The sequence below is a fragment of the Egretta garzetta genome, unplaced genomic scaffold (genome assembly GCF_000687185.1).
Source record: "Egretta garzetta isolate BGI_Z169 unplaced genomic scaffold, ASM68718v1 scaffold18, whole genome shotgun sequence".
NCBI classification, from domain to species: domain Eukaryota; kingdom Metazoa; phylum Chordata; class Aves; order Pelecaniformes; family Ardeidae; genus Egretta; species Egretta garzetta.
The window spans coordinates 3605719-3629479 of record NW_009260616.1 but is presented as its reverse complement, the minus strand read 5'-3'; the positions used below and the strand labels follow the sequence as shown (position 1 = coordinate 3629479).

At 39.1% G+C, this 23761-nt stretch overlaps 1 protein-coding gene across 1 annotated transcript in view; it reads left to right on the top strand.

Moving 5' to 3' along the window:
* Positions 1–23761, top strand: part of CEP85L (centrosomal protein 85 like) — a 157470-nt gene that overhangs the window by 104336 nt on the left and 29373 nt on the right. Inside the window, exon 4 of the mRNA XM_035900711.1 lies at positions 17707–17828. Coding sequence (XP_035756604.1) covers positions 17707–17828 — 122 coding nt within the window. The remainder of the gene's footprint in view (positions 1–17706; positions 17829–23761) is intronic.

The window sequence follows — 23761 nt, the reverse complement described above, 5'->3', positions numbered from 1 at the left end:
CTTAAATTACACTTTCAGTAGATACAGTTTTGAGAATTCGGTTATGCAGCTGGTATTGAGTTTACAGTGTATGGTGTGTGTTTTCCAACATCATCTTTCTTCTGACAATGCTTGAACTGAAGTAATTTCTCTGTATTTCAGGCCTCCTCCAACCTTTAAAGTGAATTTGCATTAAACGTTGGGGTTTTTATTTCCCAAATAAAATTTTGCATATGTAAGTTAATCTCTGAAATTTATCATTTCTGTATATTTTGAAGTATTTACCTTTCCTTTAAAACACATTCACCACCCCCAACCCCCCATCCACCCCCATTCCCCTTTTTCTCCCCCTCTTTTTGTGGCAGAAAACTGTCCAAGCAATTTTTGAGAATCTTCTGTTTGTTTGGATAGGAGCAGCAGCTGGATGCTACTTTGCAGGTTATCTTACGTATATTATCCTGTGTTGTGAAATGACAAATGAGACCACAGTGCTTATATGGAGTAGGTTTCATGCATCCAGGAAGTGGAGGATTTGCTGGACATGAAAGGACTGAACTGTTGAGCGTGTGAGCATCCAGCATCAGGCTTCGTATGTTGATGCAACCGACAACATGTGCCTTTTCCTGATTTGGAAATTGCAAGCAAAAATACAGAAGCGCTGAACTCTGAACACTGGCAGATCCAGTTATGACAATAATTGTTTAGCATAGATTAGTCCTTGTCTTTGAGCAGGAAACCAGACATGGTGGGGTGGTTTTTTTTAGTTTGTTTTTTTTCATTCCCTATAAGCCTTGCTGTGATACATGCTGCAAACCAGAGACAAAAAGACCTTGGAGGTGACATACCACCTTGTTTCAAATTGAACTCTGTTCTTATTTTTGTAAACAAGGCTTAGCTCTTCTGCAAAATTGTTTATAACATAGTTGAAGTTAGAAACTCAGTTTTAGTATAATAAACTTGCCTGCTTTCTGTTATCCTTTAATGTCAAACCCAGGAAATTTAGGGTCACATACTTCATTTGAAAGTTAATTGAATATCGCCACAGTGAGGAGTCATAGTTCTTTACCACTGTGAAGGGTTTCATAATTTACTTATAATGGCATTATTAACACTATAAATTTCTCACAGTCAAGCAAACTGTGTTTGGCCTTTTTATGAGGGAAGTTTCATGGTTTTATCGTGTGCAGTCATCCAGCAAAAGTACTTCTATCATTGCATTGTTTGCTTTTTGTAAGATGTAATATGAAACTTGTACTATTGAAATTCACTTCTGTACTTTGTTATTTAAGTCCAGCACCACAGTAGCTGCAATGCCAGATCCTCCCATTTACCAAGTCACTGTAAAATGATTGTGTTACTCAGTTACTCTACCCCAGATTATCTGCTTTTTTTTCTAAGCAAATTGGACCTAATAATAATTTTGGAGCTTTTTAGAAATGAGATGCCTTAAAAGAATGCTGATTTTGTTTGTGAGCTGCTGACACAGTCACAGCTTAGTCTTCCTTTTAAAGAATGATACTTAATTGTGCAAGGTAAGGCATTAATAAAAATAGTATCTCATGCATGCCTTCTGTAAATGTCTAACTTGGATAAGAAATTTTAAGATTGAAAATATCTTCGTTAAATAACAACATGCACAAATTCAGACCGTATGGAAGTTGTAGTTCTTGTATGGATCCTGTTTCTCTATCAATAAGCTTGTTCGGGTACCCTCTCTTGACAACATTTTTCTGGTTCAGTTCAGTATTGCTCCCTCATGTAACTCACGGGGATTTTGGTGGGGTTCTGAGGCAGATGCTAAAGAGCTGCTCATGTGACATGCCAGTCTGACAGGTACAGGCAGTGTATATGAGCACATCATTGTATGGTTTGATTCACTCCTTGGTGAATGGGTCCAGACACCCATGGATATCGGAAAGGAAAAGCTTTAAAAAAGGAATCTGTGTTGGAGGTTCTGGTCTGCTTTATTTTGTTCTGGGGAACAAAAATGTGCAGCTGTTGCTTGCTTGACCTTAAATGGAGATGATCTGGGTTTTCTCCAGTGGGATTAGAAATCTGCCACCAGAACATGTTTCTTCTCATAAATTTATTTAGAGATCCGGTTGATGTTTGGGATAATGTCCAAAATGAGACGTGTTATACTTCAGCATACCAGCTCCTTTATTTAAATGATAATAAAACTTCTGTTCACATTGGCAATAATTTCCTGGACTATTTTTGCCTTTCATGTGCTAGTTTTTAAAATTCCAGCTGTAGACACTGGCCACCCATGTAACCTGCATAAAGAGTTTGAGATGTCAGCATCTGGTCTGTTGATAATCCATGACTCTGCATAGAAATGAACCATAACCGAAGCCCACTTATTTATAATACACAAGTAAGAAATTCAGCAGTAAGCCGGAGTACTCAGGCTAGTGCATTATTTCATGGTGCTGCTCCAGTTTTCTCTCGTACTCTGAGCGTGCCTTTACGATATCACACTGCTAAGGGTCTTGTGTTGCATGTGTTTGGCTTTAAAGTAACTGAAAATGAAGAGAAGGGAGAAACAGATGCTCCCACAGATGTGCACTGTTCTGTGTGTGTAGGAGGGACAGAATAGCAGATTTTGGTATTGAAGCTGAAAATTAGAAACAAGATCTTTCCTTTTCGTAACCAGTATTTTCTGGTCTGATTCTGAGATGCTTCCTGCAGCATGTGTAATTGCTTGTAGCCATCCAGGTACCAGCAAATGTGGCTTACGAGATGCTTTTTGCTGATCGCTGCTAAGGAAAAGCACCCAGCTAATGTATCCTTCAGTTACATTTGTACTGCAGGTCTAATACAACCTAAAGGGAGATGGGATTTTTTCTTCCTTCTGAAAATACAGGAAAAGCAATATTTTCAGCTGGTGTGAACAGTATTCCAGATTTATACCAGGTAAGGAGATAGTCTAATCAATTTGGAGGTAATAACATATTTTTTTTTTTATGCCTTTGAGTTTTCTTGCTTGAATGATAGATTTATGAACCATATGTTCGTATGTTTTACCTGATGCCTCTTTTAATGCTTATCTGACTATAGCGACTCTCTCACATCTGGAATCTCAATGGGTTTTGGATGTGTGTGGACTAAGTTGCCTTTCTGAGGCTGCAGATTTTCCCGCTTCTAAAGTGAGGCTTACAGTCTCTGTTAGCATTATAGGAAACAGCTCTGCTCAGAAATCTAGGCTTTGCATCGTGGTATTCTCCCCTAGGACAAGAAGTGTTTACTTTTCCTAAGCATTGGACAGTCATTAGATTAGGTTGATCTTCACATTTTGTTCTTCATTAGAAACAAGGTGAACTTACTTCTTGAAGCTGCAACTTGTGAAGCGTGCCATTGCAAAGCGATTAAAAAAAACTGTACAAAATAAATCAATAGAAAACTATACAACTTGGGCTGAAATATTTCTCATTTTGGGAATGCTGAAGGCTCTGGCAGGACTAATGCATCTGATTTGTTACTAACCAACGACATTTTCGGAAAGGTCAGCTTGAATGTTTTCATTTCAGTCGCTGTTACTGGCATGAACTTTTAACCATTAAAGTAGATCACAGGGCTCAGAAGTGTATAACGCCTGTTTATTGTCTCTGGTGCTTTGACCCAATGTTAGGAGAGAAGTAGGGAAACAAGGAATTTTGCCTGGCTCTCGTTCTGAACATCCACTGTGGCCTTCCTCTTCCCTTGCTCCCAGAGGGAGCACTTATTTCACTTGGAGGCAACACAGTTAGCACAGACTTGACCCATGTAGCTTTTTTCATTTTGCAACAAAATATTGACAGCACAGAAAGCCGTGCTCTTTCAAATATCTGGTTGCTTTCATATCAGTGAAGCATATTTTTTTACGAGATTAATGAAGGTCAAGTAGTTGAATAGTACCTGTTAATTGCAGTGGTGCAAAGTGTCTTCAAAATAGCGATGTGATACAGAATAGGAAGTTTGGTGATCTTCGTTACAATGGAAGGTTTTTATTCCTATGAAATACTAGGGAGAACTGTATTTTGGCGTTTATTGGTGTCTTCAACTGGTTAAGTTGAACAGTGTACTTTAGGTGGTGTGCTGAGATCCGTATACCTAAGAAGCTGTGTTGAGTGTCTTTGAGATAAACTGTTCTAGGAAGCACAGAGATTAGTTGTGTTATTTGACATGTTATGAGTGATGGATGAATGGCGAGACAAAGGCATATGAAGGAGAGATAAAGTTGGAAGACCATGTTCCAGTTGCCAAGTGGCAGTGCTGGATTATCTCCACTTAAACAATAACTGCAGAATGGAGGAGAAACGATTGGGGTTTAGATTTAGCTGCTACCTGGCTTCAGCTGAAGGTTGTCCTAACACAAATGCATAAACGTCGCCCAAATGATGAATGCGTTGGCAGCATTTAGAAGCTGAAGGATTCTTTCATGCAGGGTATTGCAGTGACCACCCTCATGTAGTGTGGAGGGGGAGCTTGTAGACCAGTGGCCTCAACATCTTACCTCACTGGTATCTTCATTCAGATCAACATGGAGATCGCGTAGATCAGACACGTACAGGGGTTTCAGGTTAATTTTTAGTTGGTCCTATTTTCAGATGTGCATATGGGAAATGCAAACCAAACCCACCTTTCTTTCTTTTGGCTGGTGTTATAGAATGGTGTCTTTCTTTTCTTCACTTACTTCTTCTGCCCATTGCCCTGCCTTTTGGTTTGTGGGGGTTTTTTTGTTTTTTTTTTCCTTCTTCTGTGGAGTGGCTATAGATAAGACTAGCACAATTCCCATGGTAAATGTCAGCTATCTATCACTTCCTTTCTTTGTTACGTGAAATTTATAGCTAAAACTTTAAGGTAATTTTTTTTTACTTCATCAGCAATCGCTAAAGTTTATTTAAGTAGCAGAATGTATTTTCCCTGTTTAGAAATGAAGTCCTGTTTTACTGTTATGTATGCAAGAAAAAAAATTCGTTTATTTTAAAAACAAAATTTTGGGTTGTTCCTAGCACCTAGAAAATCAAGATCCCACACTCTATTACTTGAGAATTTGAGGGACGAAACTTTCTTTTTTTCTTTATTCTATTATAGAATGTGCCAAAATAAAAATATTGCTCTACTCCCCTGGCTCGGACTATCTCTTGAGTAGCAAGAACAGATTTTCCGGTCTTGCAAATATTTTCTGACTATGTATTTTGTTACAGGCAGCTGCTTCCTCATGGAAGTTCTGCTGTCACTCACTGGAGCGTGGAAACTTTGTCATGTGTAGTCTCACAGGTCCTGTTGGCTGTAGCTGCGTGGCCACTGAGCTGATGTGAAGGAAAGCTTTTTCTTCCTCCTTTTATGACTTTCTTCTTACAGAAGAAACTATTTGCATTCCTCTTTTTGTGGCCTCTATTGAAAATGAATTGGTCCTGTGGTTTTGAAACACAGTCCTTTGTATCAGTTGGTTATATGAGTATTTGGTATAAAAATAGTATTGACATCTCTGTGAATTAGAGAATGAAAACAAAGACAGTTCATTCCGAAACATGAACTTTGCCACCTTCTAGATGAGCCTCCTTCTTCCATGTTAAAATACAGTTGCCTAATTCATGTTACATTGGATTATTCTCATACTAGTTGTAAAAGAGAAGACTAAATGTGTATTTATAGTTTGCTGTTTTTCTTAAAATAAACTGCAGCATTTACATTAAATTTGAAACTCTTCAGACTGCAATAACTCCAGTGTTGATGAAGAAGTATACAGATTACAGATATAGTGTTTTACTTGATTATTTTACATTAGCTACCATAGTGAACAGAGTATGAGCATTCTTGCTGAGGGGAAAGGAAAGGATAAAACAGGACATTTCGGTGTAAAAAAGGGTCTTCAAATATGCTTATAGGGTTATATAGCTGCTTGAATATTCAGTATGACTTTTTCAGCATGTAGGACTAGAAAGGCAAACTTATGGAGGATGTCCTAAGTTCCCTGCAGACCACCTGAGCGTCCTAGTGCTTCTTTCCACCTATGGAGGATTTTGCAGATTTCCATTCATCTAAAATGCCTTGGTAATGACAGTGCAGAAAGGTGAATTGAGAATCAGCAGCCTTTTGAACTTGACTAGCAAATACAGTAGCACTCTGAATCTCATCTGCGTTGCCAGATTTGCACATGATTCTTTTGATTTTTTTTTTTTTTTTTTTTTTCCTCCCAAAGACAGCAGGAAAGTTATTTTGAGCTTCAGTCACAGAGAAACTAGATAGGTGTACATGCAGCTTTGAACTGGTTGGTATTGAACAAGCTTTCAGTTCTTACGAAATGTTTGGTATTATTGATGCACTATTAGTACACTAGGAAGGGTTTGCTGCAGATACCCCACTTCTAGCAGGGTGGTTTATCACTACACGGGGAATCATTTTCCCCTCTTAGTACTGGACACAAAAGGCAGTCTCCAGCTGGAGCAGCAGGAGACCTGCCTGTGTGTGTGACTTTTTCCAACATGTTGAAAAATAGATTCAGATCCTCTCAAACAAAAGATGCAGCTTCATCTTCATATTGGAAGTTCTCCAATGGATAAGACCTTGTTTTTCTTTTTAATTCAATCAGAAGCTTCATTCAATGCACGTTCATTTTTCTTTAGGCAGGGATAATCTTATTTGTATCTGTTTGTTTACAAAATGGTTTCCACACTAGAGAATGTGATGTGTTTTGGTGCTCTTGGACAAATTCTCTTTGCTGTTGTCTCAGTTTCCTTTCAGTAGAATGAGAATTATAAGGCTAGTTTCTTTTCAAGATACTTTGAGATTTGCAAGTGGCAAGTACTAATTGCTGGTGATGGAAGTGATACTTATTTTTTTAGTGTGAACTTTTTCTACTCTTTCTGCTTATATTAAGAAGGTGCTAGGGCTCCCTCCCAGTTTATCTCCCAAGGAAGGAGAACACCTTCACACACTGACACGGAGGTTCAAATGCACCCTTACATCATACTGCTACTTTTGTTAGAGACAAGTGCGTTTCAAGTACCCCTCATAAACTCAAGTGGGAAAGGTTCATAATCTGGATTGAAGCCAAACAGTTTAAATATCTGTCACTTATTCCACACACAAATTGTGTGACTACCTTCCATGCTTGTGTGGTTCTCAGTTTCACAGAGAGTCTGGTGTTAAACAGGCTGCATTTCTTCTGTTTGTCAGTGACACAGAAGTTTCAGGCCAGGATTTTCAAATGTCTGACTTTCGAGATTCCAGGACCTGATTTGTCAGAGGCGCAAAGCCTCTGTAATTCCACCTAAAATTTGGAAAGTCACGCAGGTACATGGTGACTCCATGCGAGTTTAAAAAAAAAAATTTTTTTCAAAATTCTGGGGCAAGTGACTGAAGAATTGGTGTTTACTGATGATATGTGATGTGTGTGATGCTGTACAGGGATGGTGGTAGAGTCCCTGACCAAAGCAATGGAAATCGTTCCACACTAAGTTCATGCGCTGTCCTGCTTGGTTTGCTGGCTGAAATGCAGCTCGTTCTTCCAAGGGAGAATTCCTGCAGTGGGAGCAGAAGACATTAGTACGCCTCTAATTTTCCAATCTGTGGAGGTTTTTCAAGGTAGTCACCAACAAATGTAAATGAGGACTGTACTCGTGTTGTGCAGAGCTCTGACATCCATAGACATTATTAACTCTGCATGAGACTTTTTGTAGAGAACTTGATTTTGTGTTCCAATCCCCAGTAAGGTGGCTTTACTAAATCCCCCACTTGCTGCTGTTTATAAAATATCCTTGTCTTTTTTTAATCTGTGTTTGTGGTAATGAGAGCTAAAGAAGAACAAAGGTGGGGGGGTGGGTTTAGGGGGGTGTCTTTGTTTCTGCTTACTATTTTGGTTCATCAGCCTAAAAGGGAGTGGAAAACAGTTTATTACCTGATCATACCTTCCCCACATGCTATCAGTTATAACATGTACAGAAGTTGCATCTGCAAAACTTGAAATGCACAGGTTCCATTAATTTGGCTAGACTCCATTCTTTCTTCAAGTGCCTACAGAGACTAGTTTTGGATTTGCCATTCTTAAATAAAGGTGCTTTTGTGAGCTTATGTCAATACTTGGATTTGTTTTCATTTAAATATTTTGAACATTTCTGCTTTATTTTTGTGGGAGTTTCTTTTTAACTTCAGTTAAATGAGGTATCATACTTGTGGCTCATGTTTCTTCTAAAGTCATGAAAAGCTAAACCAAACAGAAAGTAGAAGAAGGGAGGCTCAGTTTCCTGGTTCAAGAACCAACACCCTTTAGAGAATCTAAAGATCTTCCATTTGAAAAGTTGGGACCCTTGATGAGGAATTTGCAGAGCATCAGTTTTCCCCAAATGTATACTCCTGCTTCACATTAAATTCAGAGTGGCTTACCTCTCTTTAAATATGTTTTCATGTTTTGTTAAGAGAATCTGATGCTCTGTGCTTATTAGGTTGTTTTATATTTTCTTTCCCAATTGCTGCCCAGCAAGTAGGTATTCATTTCCCCCCCGCCCTTCTAATATTCACTCAAATTGCACTCTCTTTTCATTATCCTCTTGTTACAGAAGGGCTCCTCTCAGTTTCTTTGCAAGACTGATGGTCGGCTCTGCTTATCCTTGCAGATTTCGTGCAGGCTGGCAAAAAATAGACTCCTTTTTGCTTGCTTTCTAGGTCAGTTTTTGCATCCACTCTGTTTTGGCCACAAGCAGGAGTAATAAGTAATGAATGGAGCAATCAGCACTGGCCCTTCACAAACTGGTATTTGTAGATATTAGCAATGTACATTTAACATAAAGGGTTTTACAAATTATCAGAACTTGGTCAAGGATGCCCGAGTGCGTATGACTGGGTATTTTACTTTCAGGGATGCTTCCATTCATGATTAGCACCTTATCTCGTCTTCCCAACTATTCCTTTTTTTTCTAATCCATTTCTGTCTTAACTTGGACAGTTCATAAGATTTTGTACTGAATAATGTATGTCCTACATTTGTGCAGCACTTAAAACAATGGTCTTTTTGTGGGCTTTGAATAACTGTAGTCACTTTTTGGTCATGCTGCTTTCAAGGCCAGAATAGGAAACAAAAAAAATCAATTTAACAGTGAAGGTTTAAAAAAAGAGAAGTTGTTCTCCTTGTGGAAGCTCCTTTTCATCTCCAGATTTTGACTTTTTTTTTTTTTTTTTTAAGTAAAGAATATTTAAATTTAAATGTAATGGGAAGATAAACTGAACACTTAATAAAACAAGTGCTTCTATAGTTAGGAAAGACCCAGTTGTTATCAGTGGAAAATTCTAGGCACTGTTGCTTTTAACATCATATTAAGTGGCACCTAGAAGTGTTTTGTGTTCGTAACATTTGCCAGAATATAAATGGAAAGCATTTCTGACAAAAATAATGTTGGTGTTGCATGGAGAATAACGGAATGTTATAACAACACATAAAAGCAAGAGAAGTGTAATTGTTCATGGCAAGATAAGCAGAAGAGGGTATATAATCTAGCCTGCAGCTCTGGGAGTGCCAGTTTCACCCTTTAAGAGCATAGTAGCTTAAGGTAGCAGAGATGAGAAAGTCACGGAGGACTGCTGAGTGGCTGCAGCCTCTTGTAATGAGACTGTCCTTGCTTCATACAGTAACAACACACATCCATAGGGACCTTGCAAACTCTTTTCAGAGACTTCTTGGTTTGTTATTTAAGACTTTTGCACAACACCATCAAGGATGCTAGAGGGAACAAAACCTTGCCTGTTAAGTGGTGGCCAGCATTCCGGTTCACTTCCCTTACTAATCCCCTATTATATTCCTGTTTTATTCAGTAACCCCTGCTGGATGCAGATTCTGAGCACACACAGATCTGTCACATACACAGTCTCTGACTGTAGGCTAGGACTGTGCTGCTGGTCCTGTGTGTGCTCTTGTAATTCAGATAACCAGCACAGGACTACTTTGAAAGATAAGAACGTGCAGAAGGCTTTTGTTTTTATTCTCTTATGCCACCTTCATGTGGAAGTTCATTTTCTGGAACTGATTGCATATCTAAACACCAGGTCTTGGCTGGTAACTTGACAGTGTCACAGCAACTGCATAGTAGTATGTTTTCCAGAAGCTTGGAAAATATTCAGTCCACAAACTGATACTTTTGGAAGGTTTGGCACTGTCTGGAGTTGAGATAATTAAACTTGTGCTTATGTGTTCACATTAATCCAGCACAAAGCTGTGCCACTGCAGAACGTGTTGTCTTGTACACTGCTTCTCCACTTAACAGTGTGTGCCAGTGCTAGATTTCACATGGCCTTGTACAATGAATCTGATAGTAGCCTGACCTAGATACAAATAACCTTCATGTGTATGGGATGGAGGGAGAGTGCAGGACTAGGGCTGTCAGAAGGGAGCTGAAAGGTATGAATGTTTGAAGTGGTGAGAAGGGGCAGGAGAACAGGCCCCCCTCCCTTTGATAGCAGTGCAAATTTATGCCACATTTAAGTCACTGCAGTTGCTATCAAAACCCTGCAACTGTGCCACCAGTAGCAAAACTCTTTTTTTTTTTTTTTTTTTTTTTTTTTTTCCTATGTGATAAATAGCATACCTGACCTTAGCATTTGTTTTCTCCCATCTCTCTTAGTATCCCAGCAACCATGTACTTGCTATGCTTTGCTCTTAATTCATTTGTAAGCTATTGTGGTAAGGGATCATGTCTTCCCCTCTTGCTGTGGTTATCAGACCTGACCTTGATAAAGTTCAGAAGCCTCAGCTGCAGTATAAACAATGCTGCAGAAGAAGTAAATGTGCAAATAACAGTTAACATGCAGGACAGTCAAATTCCTCCCTGGCTTACGTGGGTCAAGTCCATGAGGTCTCTAATAAAGTGTTGTGATGCCTTGTGTGCAATGGGGATTTCATTTGTGAAGGAGGCTTCGACAAACATTCTTGAAAAAGGTTTAATGGCTAGAGGGAGTGCTGCTTTTAGGAGGCATTTTAACGCTGCTACTGTTTATTCTTTTCCTTTTTGAAAGCTTTCCACTTTCTAAAAGATATGATGATAGTGGTGGTGTCTGTAAATAGTCAGCATTAGCATTTTAAATTTTTATTGGAAAAGCTTTAAAAAGTCATACAACAGATGCAGTAATGTGGTTCTATCTAACTGGGCATGTTGCGGCCCCCCACCCCCCCCTCTTGCCGAACAGAACAACTCATTATCACAATTTTAAACGCTTGCTGCAAAGAGGAGTGAGGTTAGTGCACTAGCAAAGGGCTTCATGTGCTTGCTTTGTAAAGCCTGCAACACCAAACTGAGGCGATTTTTAAAAGGGAAAAAACCCCCAAAAAAAAGGGGGGGGGGGGGGAATTGTCCTTTTTTGTTGTATTGTTTAGCCAATTTTGAGACTTCAAATTACCAATGCTAATTTAGACTACTGCAAACTGGGATAACAGTGCATCTGGCACACGGGCTGTTTATTCTGTAGAAATCCTTTGTGTAGCATCCATGTAGTTCGACCGTGGCTATATATTTTTAAGGTGAGCCCTTTCTTAAATGAGTTTTGATCTTGTTTTACAGTCTATGAGGTTGGAGCCTAACTGCGATTCTCCTCTTGGCATAGTGTAGTCACTTCTGTCCCTTAGTCACACATACTTGGTCCCAGCATAATTTAAGCCTAACACTGAGAAGAAGTCCTGATGTGTCATCAAGTAAGGACTGTCTTGCCCTTTAGTTCCTAAACTTTATTCAGTGTAGATCCTAAAATCTTAAAATCTGAATCTTCTTTCAGTTGTTTGAGAGATGCTTCTGTTACTTTTCTCCTTCTTTTTAGTTTGGTGTTTTGCTTGCTTGTTTGTTTTTTTTTCTCCTGAAACTCTTACTCAAGTCATCGTATCTCAATATTCATTCCATCAGCCTTGGTTTATATGGACTCTCAGCCTGCGTTACAAAGTACTTGCTGGCTGATTTCATGTCTCTTCAGCCTTTGTGATACTTAGCTCTTTACTCAGAAATCACTCTTTCTAAGCTTTTTAATCATTAGAGTTGCTTTCTTTGAACATGTTCTACTATTTCAGTGACTTTTTGGTAGTACGACGCCCAGAACTGAACATGTTCTTCCAGCTGGGTTTATGCCAGAGCTATTTAAAGTCACTGTCTTAGTCCTTCTCTCACCCCCTTCTCTGTGACCTGACATCATAAATAGGCAATCCAGCCTTGTATTAAGCTGCTTTTCAGGCAGGTTACATTGTGAGCTCCTATCAAGTTTTTTCTCCCTGTTACTTGTGGTCCCTCTTACATTAATTACTTTGCAGGTTGCATGTCTGTATGAAGTATGTGTTTGGGAATTTGGTAATGATAACCTCTCTCTGATGCATCTGTATTTCTCAGTACCTCACAATCTGATGATGTTTCAATTTTGATTTTAATTGTCTCCTCCTCATTAAAAATTGCCCAAAGAACTCCACATGTACAACGGTTGGAATAAGGGTGCAAGGGCATGATTAGATATTCTCTCCCCAATGACTGCTGGAGATTTGTGAAAGTATAGCAAAATGTGATACAGCCTAGGTGTTGCTGCCAAGAATTGTAGTGATTATATCCTGCTGAGCAGAAACACTGTCTTCCCTAAATGGCAAAGATGGAGCAGAGTGGAGTGGTAAGTAGGTGGTGATGAAATACAGACATCACAAGTCAGGATTTCTTGAGTCAGTCTGTAGCCTTGTTTTTACCCATCTGAGAATCTGTTATAATGCTTCTTTGCGGCTCTTCTTTCTATTACATTTCAGCAAGGCACAGCCTCTTTCTATAGAAATGATTCCTTGCCTTGCTTTTAAAGTGATTTAAAATTAGGGCCTGATTCCGTGGTTGCACCCTCCTCTCTGTTCTCCTGCATGAGAGCCACTAGCCCTGTCGTGTTTTGCTGGCAAGAAGATGGATGATCCTCTGGGATTGTCTGAATTAAGGGAGCTGTTGTGAGCTGAAAAACTCAGCCTCATGTTAGGAAGAAATCTGGGTGGGGCGGAAGGGATGGGTAAACCCTTCTTTCCTTACCCAGGGCGGGGAACAGTTGCAGAGCTCATCAGTGACTGCTGCTCTGCCTTTGCACAGCTAATCCTTTTCCCATCATAGGGGAGCAAAGAGCTAGAGAAGTCTCTGTGATAACAGTGCATTTGGGCTTGCTGCTGCCCCATCCACCTCTTCTTTCTCCGCCATCGCCCAGCGAGGTGGCAGGGCAAGCGCCCTGTCCCTGAGGCACAGCCCATGGGGACACTCATATTTGTTTCCTCCGCTGTCAGTCAAACAAAAGGAATCTGCTGTTTGTTTTTTTCATTGGTGTTTTGCCGGTTCTTTTTCTTGGAGTAGCTGTGGATGCGAGGAATTATCTTTTTCCTGAATAACAGATGCCTGTAAAATGCAGCAAGAGAAGAATGGTACCTACAGAGGGGCTTTTGTGATAGCATAGAGCAGTGCAAGCAGTTGGCCAAGAGGGATCATTCACTTGGCATAACTTTTGTCATTCTGTTAGCTGTTAGTAGTGGGCTGTGAAAACTTTACAGTTGTAGTACAGGCAGTGCTAGGTTATTTGAACTGCAGCTTTCAGAAAAAAAAAACAACCCACTTTTAAAACCCGTTGGGTTTTTTGAGATGAGCTACCATTTTGACATTTTTGGATTCTACCTTTACTTTGCAGTACAGCATGTGACATGGAATGCTGGGCTACTGTGTGCTGAGACACGGAACTGATTCAGGCAGAAGCTACAAGCATGTTTGGAGAAGATAATTTTAATTAGCACAATTAAAACCCTAGCCATTATTGGTCTAAGTTATCCAAATGTTGTTACCCTCTAGTCCAGAGAAAAATTATTTTCCCACTGTTAAGAAACATGATGGAATCAGTCAGCAATGTGTGTTCCAACAATAAATATTTGCATATAGGCTATCACAGCAAAGATTTTTTTTTTTTTTTCCCCCAGCAGCTAGCTGTGCCTCAGCAGTAACTTGAAGGCTTGCCAGGTCATGAAAGTCAAGGCCAAGCCCTTGTCAAAAAACAAGCTAGCGAGGACCTTTGGACGCCAGTGTGCAAAGGATACCGTTTTAACTGAACAGATGTTCTCAGTCCAAGGCTGATACTCTTGGAAGAGGTGCCAGGCGACAAAAATAGTTGTATTTTCTAGGGCAGATGGAAAAGAATGCTGTGTGTTTCAGGCTGGTATTTTGTTTTGTAGTTGTGGAGGATTCAAGTTGAGGACTTGGAATAGTGGATGGCTTTCTGTATACAAGTCTCAGAACTGTATCTTGCTCTCACTGGTTTGATGTCCTTAGGAAACAAAATACTTGAATGTAAGTGGACCACCTGTGTGTTACCTACCACACCAATCAAAGGAGCTAGAAAGCTGTTTGGAGCAGTCAATGCCATGTGCTCATAAATGAGTGAAATGTCTTGTTATTCTGGGAAGAGCTAAGAAGTATTTTTAGGATATTATTTTTTTTTAATTGGCTGAAACATGATCTCAGAAACAAATATTTTTTTGTTGCTGTTTTCATCTCTTCAGAGTGACAAATGGAAGCACACAGTTATAAAACAAAATAATATTTTGTTTGTTGTATGTGTGTGTATACAGCATATATATACTACATAAGATTAGATATATTTGCAAAGTGAAAAGATCTCAGTTAGTCAGCTAAGGGGGCCTTAATATATTAGATTTTAAAAAAATCCCCACACTATGGCTAGCATCTAATTGACAAAATATTACTCTGTTCTGAACTTTGCAAAACTCATTGCCTTGCTTTTCAGCCTTAATATTTAATTAACTTCTTGTATAGTCACTTATCATACCAAAGTTGAAGGGTTTCTTTCTAATTTTAGTGCAAACTATTAAGTTTGCGAGGTGCTAGATTGAAGTAATGGGCTTTCTTTGAAGAATTTTGCTAGAAAAACCAGTGGCGGCTTCCAAAATGTTTTCAGTTAAGATGGGTTCATATTTAAATAGTTGTCTTTCATCTCTTCATTTGTATAGTTCAGTCTTAAAGACAAAATTCACCTTGCTCAATAAATGGGTTAATTTGGCTTTGTAAAGCCATATATTTCCTATTTATCATGTTACACCCTTGCAGGTTGTTTCTTTTGGGTAGAGATGGAATTTCTGGCTCTGAAAAGTAAGAATCTAATCTCAACTGCATTAAGGAGTATTTCTTTCTCTTTTTTTGACTGTAGTGTAATTGTATTGAGGTGGATATAGAAAAGCATTCTTCCACACTATAATGGGAGAAGGAAAGGAAAAAAAAAAATCATGACACAAAGTACAGTGATAATTCCTGATGTTATCACTTTATACTGCATGACATGGCATGTGTGACTAAGAGACTTTCACTGAAATAGTCTCATGCTTGTGCCTGTTAATTCAGTCAGTCATGTGGATAACTGTAATACAGAACAATATGTGACAATCCTAAGATATTTTATAAGCACCAAAGATGACTTTGAAGTTATCTGGTCTGGATTGAGTGACCCAGGCAAAGTTAATTTTAGATTCATTGATCCTTAAAGACTCTATACATATATTACTTACAGGAAGAATCATGACTTGGTATCTTCCCTAAGTTTTATTAGACCGCTGCCCAAACCAAAAAAGCCAAGGTGATATCACCAATTTAGGATCTTCTAATGCTAATATTGATAATTGTGCATGAAAAATGAAGCAAGACAACTGTTAAATCGATTGCAGATGTTAACAAATGGGTGGTAGATCTCAATCCAAGCAGCACTTAGCTTTGCCATTCCTTGCCTCCCAGTAGAGAGCAGTGCTATCTTTAACATAACTTCCTTGAACAAGCATAGGTTTAATGGACTGAGTTACAGTCATTGTAAGTCATACAATTGCAGGTGTGACAAATTTTGTTCCCACAAAACTTTCAAACCTAGAATATGCTTCAGTAAGCAGTTATATGAGGCACGTTTTTAGGTGCAACAGTTGAGAGAATTTTCAAACGTTTTCTGTGGTTTTTATTGCTTATGGGATGTAACTGTGAATAAGCAGAGGACAAGAAATATTTACCGTAGTCATAAATCAGTGAACCATTTTAAGAGAAAATTTTATTTTAAAATTATTTCACATTTTACTTTTCCTCAAAAAGCACTCTTTCTGCAGTCAATATGGCTTTTTCAATAAAGATACAATGCTTGATACCGTCCGGCAAGGAACAGTCAAGATTTTCAGTATGCCTTTGGCCGGAAATTGGCATGAAGTGTTTCATGTGTAGAATTGTTGATGGTTTGGGTTTTTTTTTTTTTTTCAATCATTCATAACTAATTTTACTATTGAAGCTATCCAGTTTATTAAGCAAAGGAAGTATTCCCTGAAGCAGATTAATGGGACTTGGGGGTGGGGGGTTGACAGTCTTGAAAGATTTTAGAACTAGTAAGTCTTGTCATCTTATATCTGGTTCTAAGTTATAAATTAAAAGAGGGAAAATGTGTTCCTGTCCATTTTATTAATGAGCAAGCTAGGGATTGAACTGAAGTAGATGCAATGGGAAAAAATACTTTTTCAACTTACAGAAGAGACCACAGCTGTCAGGAGTTGGTTCCTGACTTCAGCACATCGTGGTATGGGGGCTTAGGCGATAAATTCTCTCCAGTGTTACAATTCGCAGTAAAGCTTTGGCCAGAAGCATGGGCTACTTGATAATTGTTTACCTAATTTTAATTGTTGATGATATATATAGGCCTTAAAACAGTTTATTGTAATTTCAGATGAAATTTAAAACGTATTATAGCAACACAAGTAAAAATATCCTAAAATCTATTTAAACTTGAAAAAAAAAGAATACCCATTTTTTCACTTTTTTCCCCTCTGCTCTCTTCCAAAACCATAAAAGGCAACATACTCCAGGATGCCTCCCCGATATTAAAAAGGGAAATCTTTTTTTTCAGTGATTAAAAAACTGGTGGAAGAGTAGATGATACCTCATGGCAGCCTATCCTGGGATCCCTCAATCTGATCACAGAAGTTCTAATTTAAACCTTCCCTTCTGTGAATTCCTGATACAAACATTTGTAATACTTTTTATATTCTGAGTATAAAAATTTTCGTGATTAAACATCCCAGTCAGTTGTTTACTTTTCTTCCAAACCATGAAGTTGGTTCATAGTCCGTTCAGTCGTCATCCTCGGTTTGTTGTGAGGCACGTACCCTGGCTTTTGTGAAGAGGAATGGAAAGCCTGAAACACGTTACTTGTGAAACTTTTATTCTTGGAAACAGTTAGAATTCAACAAGAATTATATTCCCATGTTCAATTTTAAATGCACACATATCTAAGGGAATTTCTCTATATCCTAAAGTTATAGGTGGGAGTCAAAGTAGTGAAAGGAAGGGTAACTTATCTGCAGTTGTCAGCAGGTCTAAAGCTATCGAGCCATCTTGTTCGTAGTTCTACATGATTTGCAGCAGGATATGAACATTTTGTGGTGTTTGTCTTAATTATGTACTTAAATTCTAAATGAGCTTTTCATCTCAAACTGCTTTCAGAGCTATGAATTCTTCAGTAGAGAAACGATAAAGTAAGTCTTAAATCACTGACACTGGACTGAAATTTGTTTCAAGAAACTTGTTTATAAATCCAATTGTTTTATATAAAGCAAATCTGAATTAAACTGAAAAACAGCTGTTAGGTTTCTGAAACAACAAACCGCTTTGTAAATGCCCTAATATCTAGGATATTATTTACCTTTACTGGTTTGGAGCCTAATTCTACAATTATTTTATGCAGGTTCCGACTGGAACATCTCGTCAAAGTTACCCAGCTACCAGCTATCAGGACTTCAGCAACTGGGAATCTCTAATGAAAATTAAAGAAGGGCTGCTAAGACAGAAAGAGATTGTGATCGATCGGTGAGTAACCTGCTCCTGCTGCATTGATTAGATTAGATGTAAAAGCTGTGATGTAGAAACTGACTTTCAGGAGAGCTGCTTACTCAGTAAATTTGTTAGGTTCCAGTCCAGCAAATATTTATGCACAAGTATGTGGGAGCTAATCCTTGCTAGGAGAGAAGACTGGCTGCTGGCTAAAACTCTTTAACAGAGTTGAAAATTTACTTAGGGATTTAATGCCTCTGCAACGGAGAAGGGAGAGTGAGACCAACAGCCAGTTCTGCTGTCGGCTTCCCCAGTTTAGCTTCTTACCAGTCTGGGGGTTTGTATCAGACGTCTTTCTGCTTGTACAGGTCTTGGAAGTGACTTGCAAGATGAAAATTGGCAAACTGCATTGCCCTGATATTTTTTTTTCCATGACAAGTACAGAAATGCAATATATTTGAAGCCAGTTGATAAACCTTTGAGAAATTGGTCTTTGCAGCAACACTCAATGGTAAAATCCTATTCAAATGCTCATACAGATTATCCCGATAATAAAATAATAAATCCAGGATCTATATGTCAGTAAATATGTTGCTTCTTATTAAAATTGCTATCAATCTGAAATGGGCCTTGGCAGAGACTCACTGCTGTTAAGTTTCTAGTATATCAGAGGTAATTTCTGGAGTTCTTGGTGTTTGGATAAAATGAAGCGTTAACAAGGAAAATGTGCTTTTAATAAAGGGCTTGAGCTTAATGAAGCTTACACTAAATTAGCAGATGTCATCAGGAGCTGCAGAGTTTGGATGTAGGACATTTAAGAAGGGCATTTTTATATTTGACATAATTATCATTTGGCTTAGTCTGTGTTTTAATAATAACCTCTTGGCTCGTGGCTGAAAGAGGAGTGGTTGTTCTGATCTTGAAATAGTTGTGCCCTCTTATTGATACTTTGCTCCACAGCATGAGAACTGTGTAAAGCAGGTATGTGTTGATCACAGGAGTGTCAGGCAGCCATTATAAATGTTTTTATATTTCATCTATCAGCTCCTCTCTTAATGGGTGGAGATAGATAACTTGGGCATAATTTACTTTGGGACCAGGAGAATTATGCTTGTGCAAGATCTGTTCCTTCCTCTGTTGCAACAGAGCAAGGAATCAGAGTGGTTTTAAGGTGTTTCTGTTCCCTAGCAATCTGGCCAGTACCTCTGCTGGCGTTCGTAGTAATGAAGGTCGGCATCAGCTTCCCCAGTTTGGTGTGGCATACCAGCGTGCATTTACCTGCCTCTGCAGCTGAAGATGGTACGCAAAGTTATGAACTGCAGCAGCTGAGGCCCGGGCACGCCAGCCCACTCTGCCAGCTCTCCTGCAGAGGTGGTGATCTCCCAAGGGAGTAAGCAGTTGAAATGGAAACATCCTTAACTGTTGCTTAGATCTCCTCTGTCAGAGCATTTTGGTCAGCTGCTTTAAAGGCTGTCTAAATTACAGTGTTTTTTTCAGGCTTGCTGTATCAGTAGCAATGCTGTGTAACCTGCAGCCCACCTCCCCGGGCCCAAGCTGTCAGCAGCATTTGTAAGTACGTTGCCCGTGATGGCTAGGGGCGGTCTTTGGTGCCTCTGCTGAGCACATCATCCTCTGCACTCTACATGAAGGCTTGTTATACAACGGCAACTAAAAAGGCAGATCACGTTTAGTCTTCTCACACTGGAAATGTGTTTACAGTCAAGGGTGAAGTTTCTGAAGTGACAGTTTGTAACCTAGTTGCCTGCTAATGTTACTTGACGCTGTCCATGTTGAGGAAGAAAAGCTATTTCTTGATATCCAGTGGCAGTGTGCTGGTTCTTTTTTTGTGTAAGTCACACTTCCATCTGACTTAACAATAGTGAATACAGTTCTTCCTGGATTTCTGACCAGAAGTTGGTTGAGATGATTCCTTTTCATTCAGCTGAAAAGGCAAAATACACTCTGGAAGCTATTGAAGCGAAACAGACGGCTTAGTGATGTTACAGTTGCTTCCTTTAAGTAGACACTTGGTGTTAGAGTTAAGCCTGTTGTAAATTATAATAATGCAGTACAATATTACATCTCAGAGAAAGGCTTTTTTTAACATTGAGCCTCTACTTGGGCAAAATATTTGCCTTAAGTTATTATTTTAAAATGAAATAAAATTATTAAAAATAGATGGTTTGTATTATTTCAAATTAGTACAAATTGGTGTTGCGTATTTAGAAAGATTTTACAACAGGTTTTGTTGTTTGTTTTTTTTTTAAGAGAGTGTTTTCTATGACAAATAAAAGTATTTTTGGTTTCAGTCGTGAAGAAAATGGTACATAGCTGCTGCCTAAAATCCTAGAAATAGAACTCTATTATAAAGCACCAGTGTTGTATTTCTTATTAGATGAGATATTAATAAGACTTAAGTGTGAATAATACCTTTTGTCAAGGCACTAAGTGGCACTAAGCGAAAATTTGGTATTATCCATATTTAACACGTGGGAACACAAGGCCTTGCACTGAGAGTCAAGATGACGTTTGGGAGTAAACCTAAGTTTTCCACCTTCTGGTCTTTCTGAGCTTACTTCAAACTTCTTTTCAGAATTTGAATTTATTTGGGAATAGTGACCTAAAATAAAAACATAATATTTGCTAAAGTGTGGTTAGTTAGGATTCGAGATGGTGGTAGTTAAATTACAGAATTTATGCTTTTGGGAAGCTGAGGAGGAATTCTTTTGTTGACTGAGGCTTGGTAGTAGGTGTTTGCTGAGAAGGCCCTTCCCACCTGTGGTTCTCACGGAGTTTTAAAAGGTGTAGTCTCCTTAAGCCATGTCTTGTGCTGACTTTACCAACTGGTAACTGGGGGATGCCAGCAAGACTTGTTTAATTCTGGGGGGACAGAAGCCTGGGAGAGGTGGGTTAGCCTCCTGCTGTCTGGAAGCCAGAGGAGCAGGCTAGCAGCCGGCACGGTACTCCAGACCCAGTGGTACAAGGAAGAGCTGGCTGAAAAGCAGCACACCGGGTGCCCTTGTCTCCAGCCTCCCTTTCAAACACAGGATCATTACCCATTTTTTTTAAGGTTAAACCCTCTTCTGTTGGGTATTGCACTGGGGCCCAACTAATCCAGGAGGTGGAAGAGATTAATATCGCTTTGTACCACACACCTTGTTCTGCATAGCGATGCTTAAACCTGTTGATAAGTAGGAAATGGAGGCTCTGTACAGGGCAGTATCCTTAAGCTGTTCAACCTTTGTCCTGTTAAAAAAGGGAGGAGGGGCGGGAGGAGGAAAGAGAAACCTGCTGCCTGCTTCCCTTCTTTCCACACAATAATAAAAAGGCAACAAAAATCCAGTCCTTCCGGATTAGATTATTAAACCTCCTTGTTTTGCATGGGAAATCTAACAGTTTGAAATAGCTGCAAGCAAGTTTCAAGTAATCATTAAAAGCAAATCAAGGAATAATGCTTACAGTGTAAATCATCATACTTGGATACTTCGGTGTGTCATGGGAAATTCAAAGCAGTGAATAGACTTTTTAAAAACCCAGATAGCCACTTGCATCTGTGAATAGAAGAAGTGGCTTGTTTTTTACTCTCTACGCTGTGTTGAACAGCAGATTTAGGAATAGTTTAGTTAAAATTTATTTGATTTGTGTAGTTTGTTCAGCATAATAAATGCATATTTTTAAGTAAAAATGAACAGAGTAGCATAAATGGGTGTGTTTAAAAGTCGGTTTGATTTGCTTTTTAAAACTACTCTAGGAATCACTGCCAATTTAATGAATCAGAGCCTGAAATTGGCTTTTAAGTCTGCTCTTTAAAAATGTGATGGAGACTGTACTTTTAGAAAGTAAAACCGTGGCGTGAGGAAGGGAGCCTGGCATGTGTGCGTGCACGGGATCACAGTGGCACTCGTTAAAGGTGTGTGTTATCTTTTCTCCTCATAACAGCTCCTAAGAGCTGTTGGTACAGGCTGTGAATAAGGACTTAAGGGTTTTGTCTCTAAGAGGAAATCTGCTGCTCTAACGCTTGTTACTAGAATGTCTGTCACCTACTGTAAAAATAATTGGATTATATCATTGCCTTACTTCTCTGGTGGTGTAGTAACACTACTGTATTTAGCACCAGAGGGAGCCAACAGTGTTTGTATTGGTTTAGAAAATTACGGCATCACATTTTAATTCTTTGTGTTGCTCCTCTGTTCAGTACATTCACAACAGTGAAATTGCAGTATTCGGTACAATTGCAAATGTCTCGAGACTGGCCAGCTGCTCTAGTGTGGTCCTGGCACTGTTTGTTTGGCAGGGACTACATGTAGGGGGTACATGAATAAATGCCAAATATCTGAACATATGACATAAGCTGCTGAGAATAACACTCTGCATGCAGTGTTCCCTTCCAGACAGCTTAAGGGCATTTGAACAGCTTTTTAAGGAAAGGTAGATATAGAAGTATAATTTTAGTGAATAGCTGTCATTCCTCAGGGCATAATAATATTTACATTCTTAAAACAGTTGCTAAATCATTAGCTTTCCATCCATGCTTAGATGTTTTCATCAGGACAATAGAATTGGATTTTCTTTGCCTTGTATCAAATTGTCCTGACTTCAGTAGCTGACATCAAACTGTATGTGCTCTGGTAGTGCTCATGTTACTGCTAGGGTAAAGCTGTAATTCTCTTAATTTGGGATGGTCTGTTAAGATCTGCAGCATTACCATATCCACTTGAGTGATAATGTGATGTCATTTTTGAGGAAGCTTTGAAGCTTTACGCCACCGAGGGTCCAAGTGCACACGTGTGTAACTGGGAGTTCTGTGCAGGCAGTAGGGTTCCTCAAAGTGTCTTCCTATGTAAAATATTATTTGCTTGCAATAATAGCTTGAAAAAGATGCATTTACCTTTTTCTGGTATCACCAATAGCCCAGGTAATTTGTGGTTGAGCCTTTTGTGTCTTGGGCAGGTAACCTTTCAGGAAGATTTTGTTACAGAGTAGTTATTTTAGCAGTTTTAAAAGTTCATCTTTTCAGAGGTGAATGCTAGTAATATCGATGAAATGGAATTTGTTAACATTACTTTTCATATAGTAACCTAAATCTTGGCAATAATGAGAGGATATAGGGCTAGAACGGACCTATCTAACTATCTGCCTTGCCTTAGGGAGGACAAGCTGTAGTGGTGTCACTCCTGGTAGATGTCTATTGCTGTCTGCAATAGCAGATGTTCTGCAGCCTTTCTGGGTTGGACAGCTTGGTGATGAATTAGCTGAAACATTAGAAAACTTTTCCTAATATGACTTAGTCTTTCCTCCTAGGTCATGTTTTCTAGACCTCTGCTAGCTTTCGTTGTTCCTTGAGATCTCTCCAGCTGATTAGTACATCCTCCCTGAAGTGTCCAAACTGGCCAGTTGAGGCCTCCCTCCGGCTGAGCGCTCCTCTCTCTCACAAGCGGTGCTCCTGTGGTGTTTGGTTTTTGCCGTACAATGTTGTGTATTTTTGGTCAGCTGCAATCCCAGATCCTTTTCTGTGGAACTAGTGCCGAGCCGTTTTCTATTCTGTAGACTTAAAATACTTTTGGGAAGTTCTAGTATTTGGCAGAGCTGAGAAGAGCAGGGGAGGTGCAAGGCTTGCTCTGTATTTGTCCTCTCAGGAGACTGCAGAAGTCGAAAACCTCCCACTGTGGGAGGGAGGATGCAGTCCTTTATCTGAGAGACAGATCACCTCTTGACTCCCAGAGGTATCGTTCCCATCTCCTCTTCAAGATAAGTTCTTCTGTGCCTTGTGAAAAGGTAGTATTTGCTTTGAACTGCGGGCCCTTAATTTCACCAAACCCCCAGACTTTATCGCATAGGAAATTTGAGATCATTTTTTTCTCATGAGCTTTGCTGATGTTGGAGTTCTTTGGCATTATCTTCTGAATTACAGAAAATGTATTCTCATTGTTTTTAGGACTTTGTTTACTACTAATCTCTCTCCCTATCAG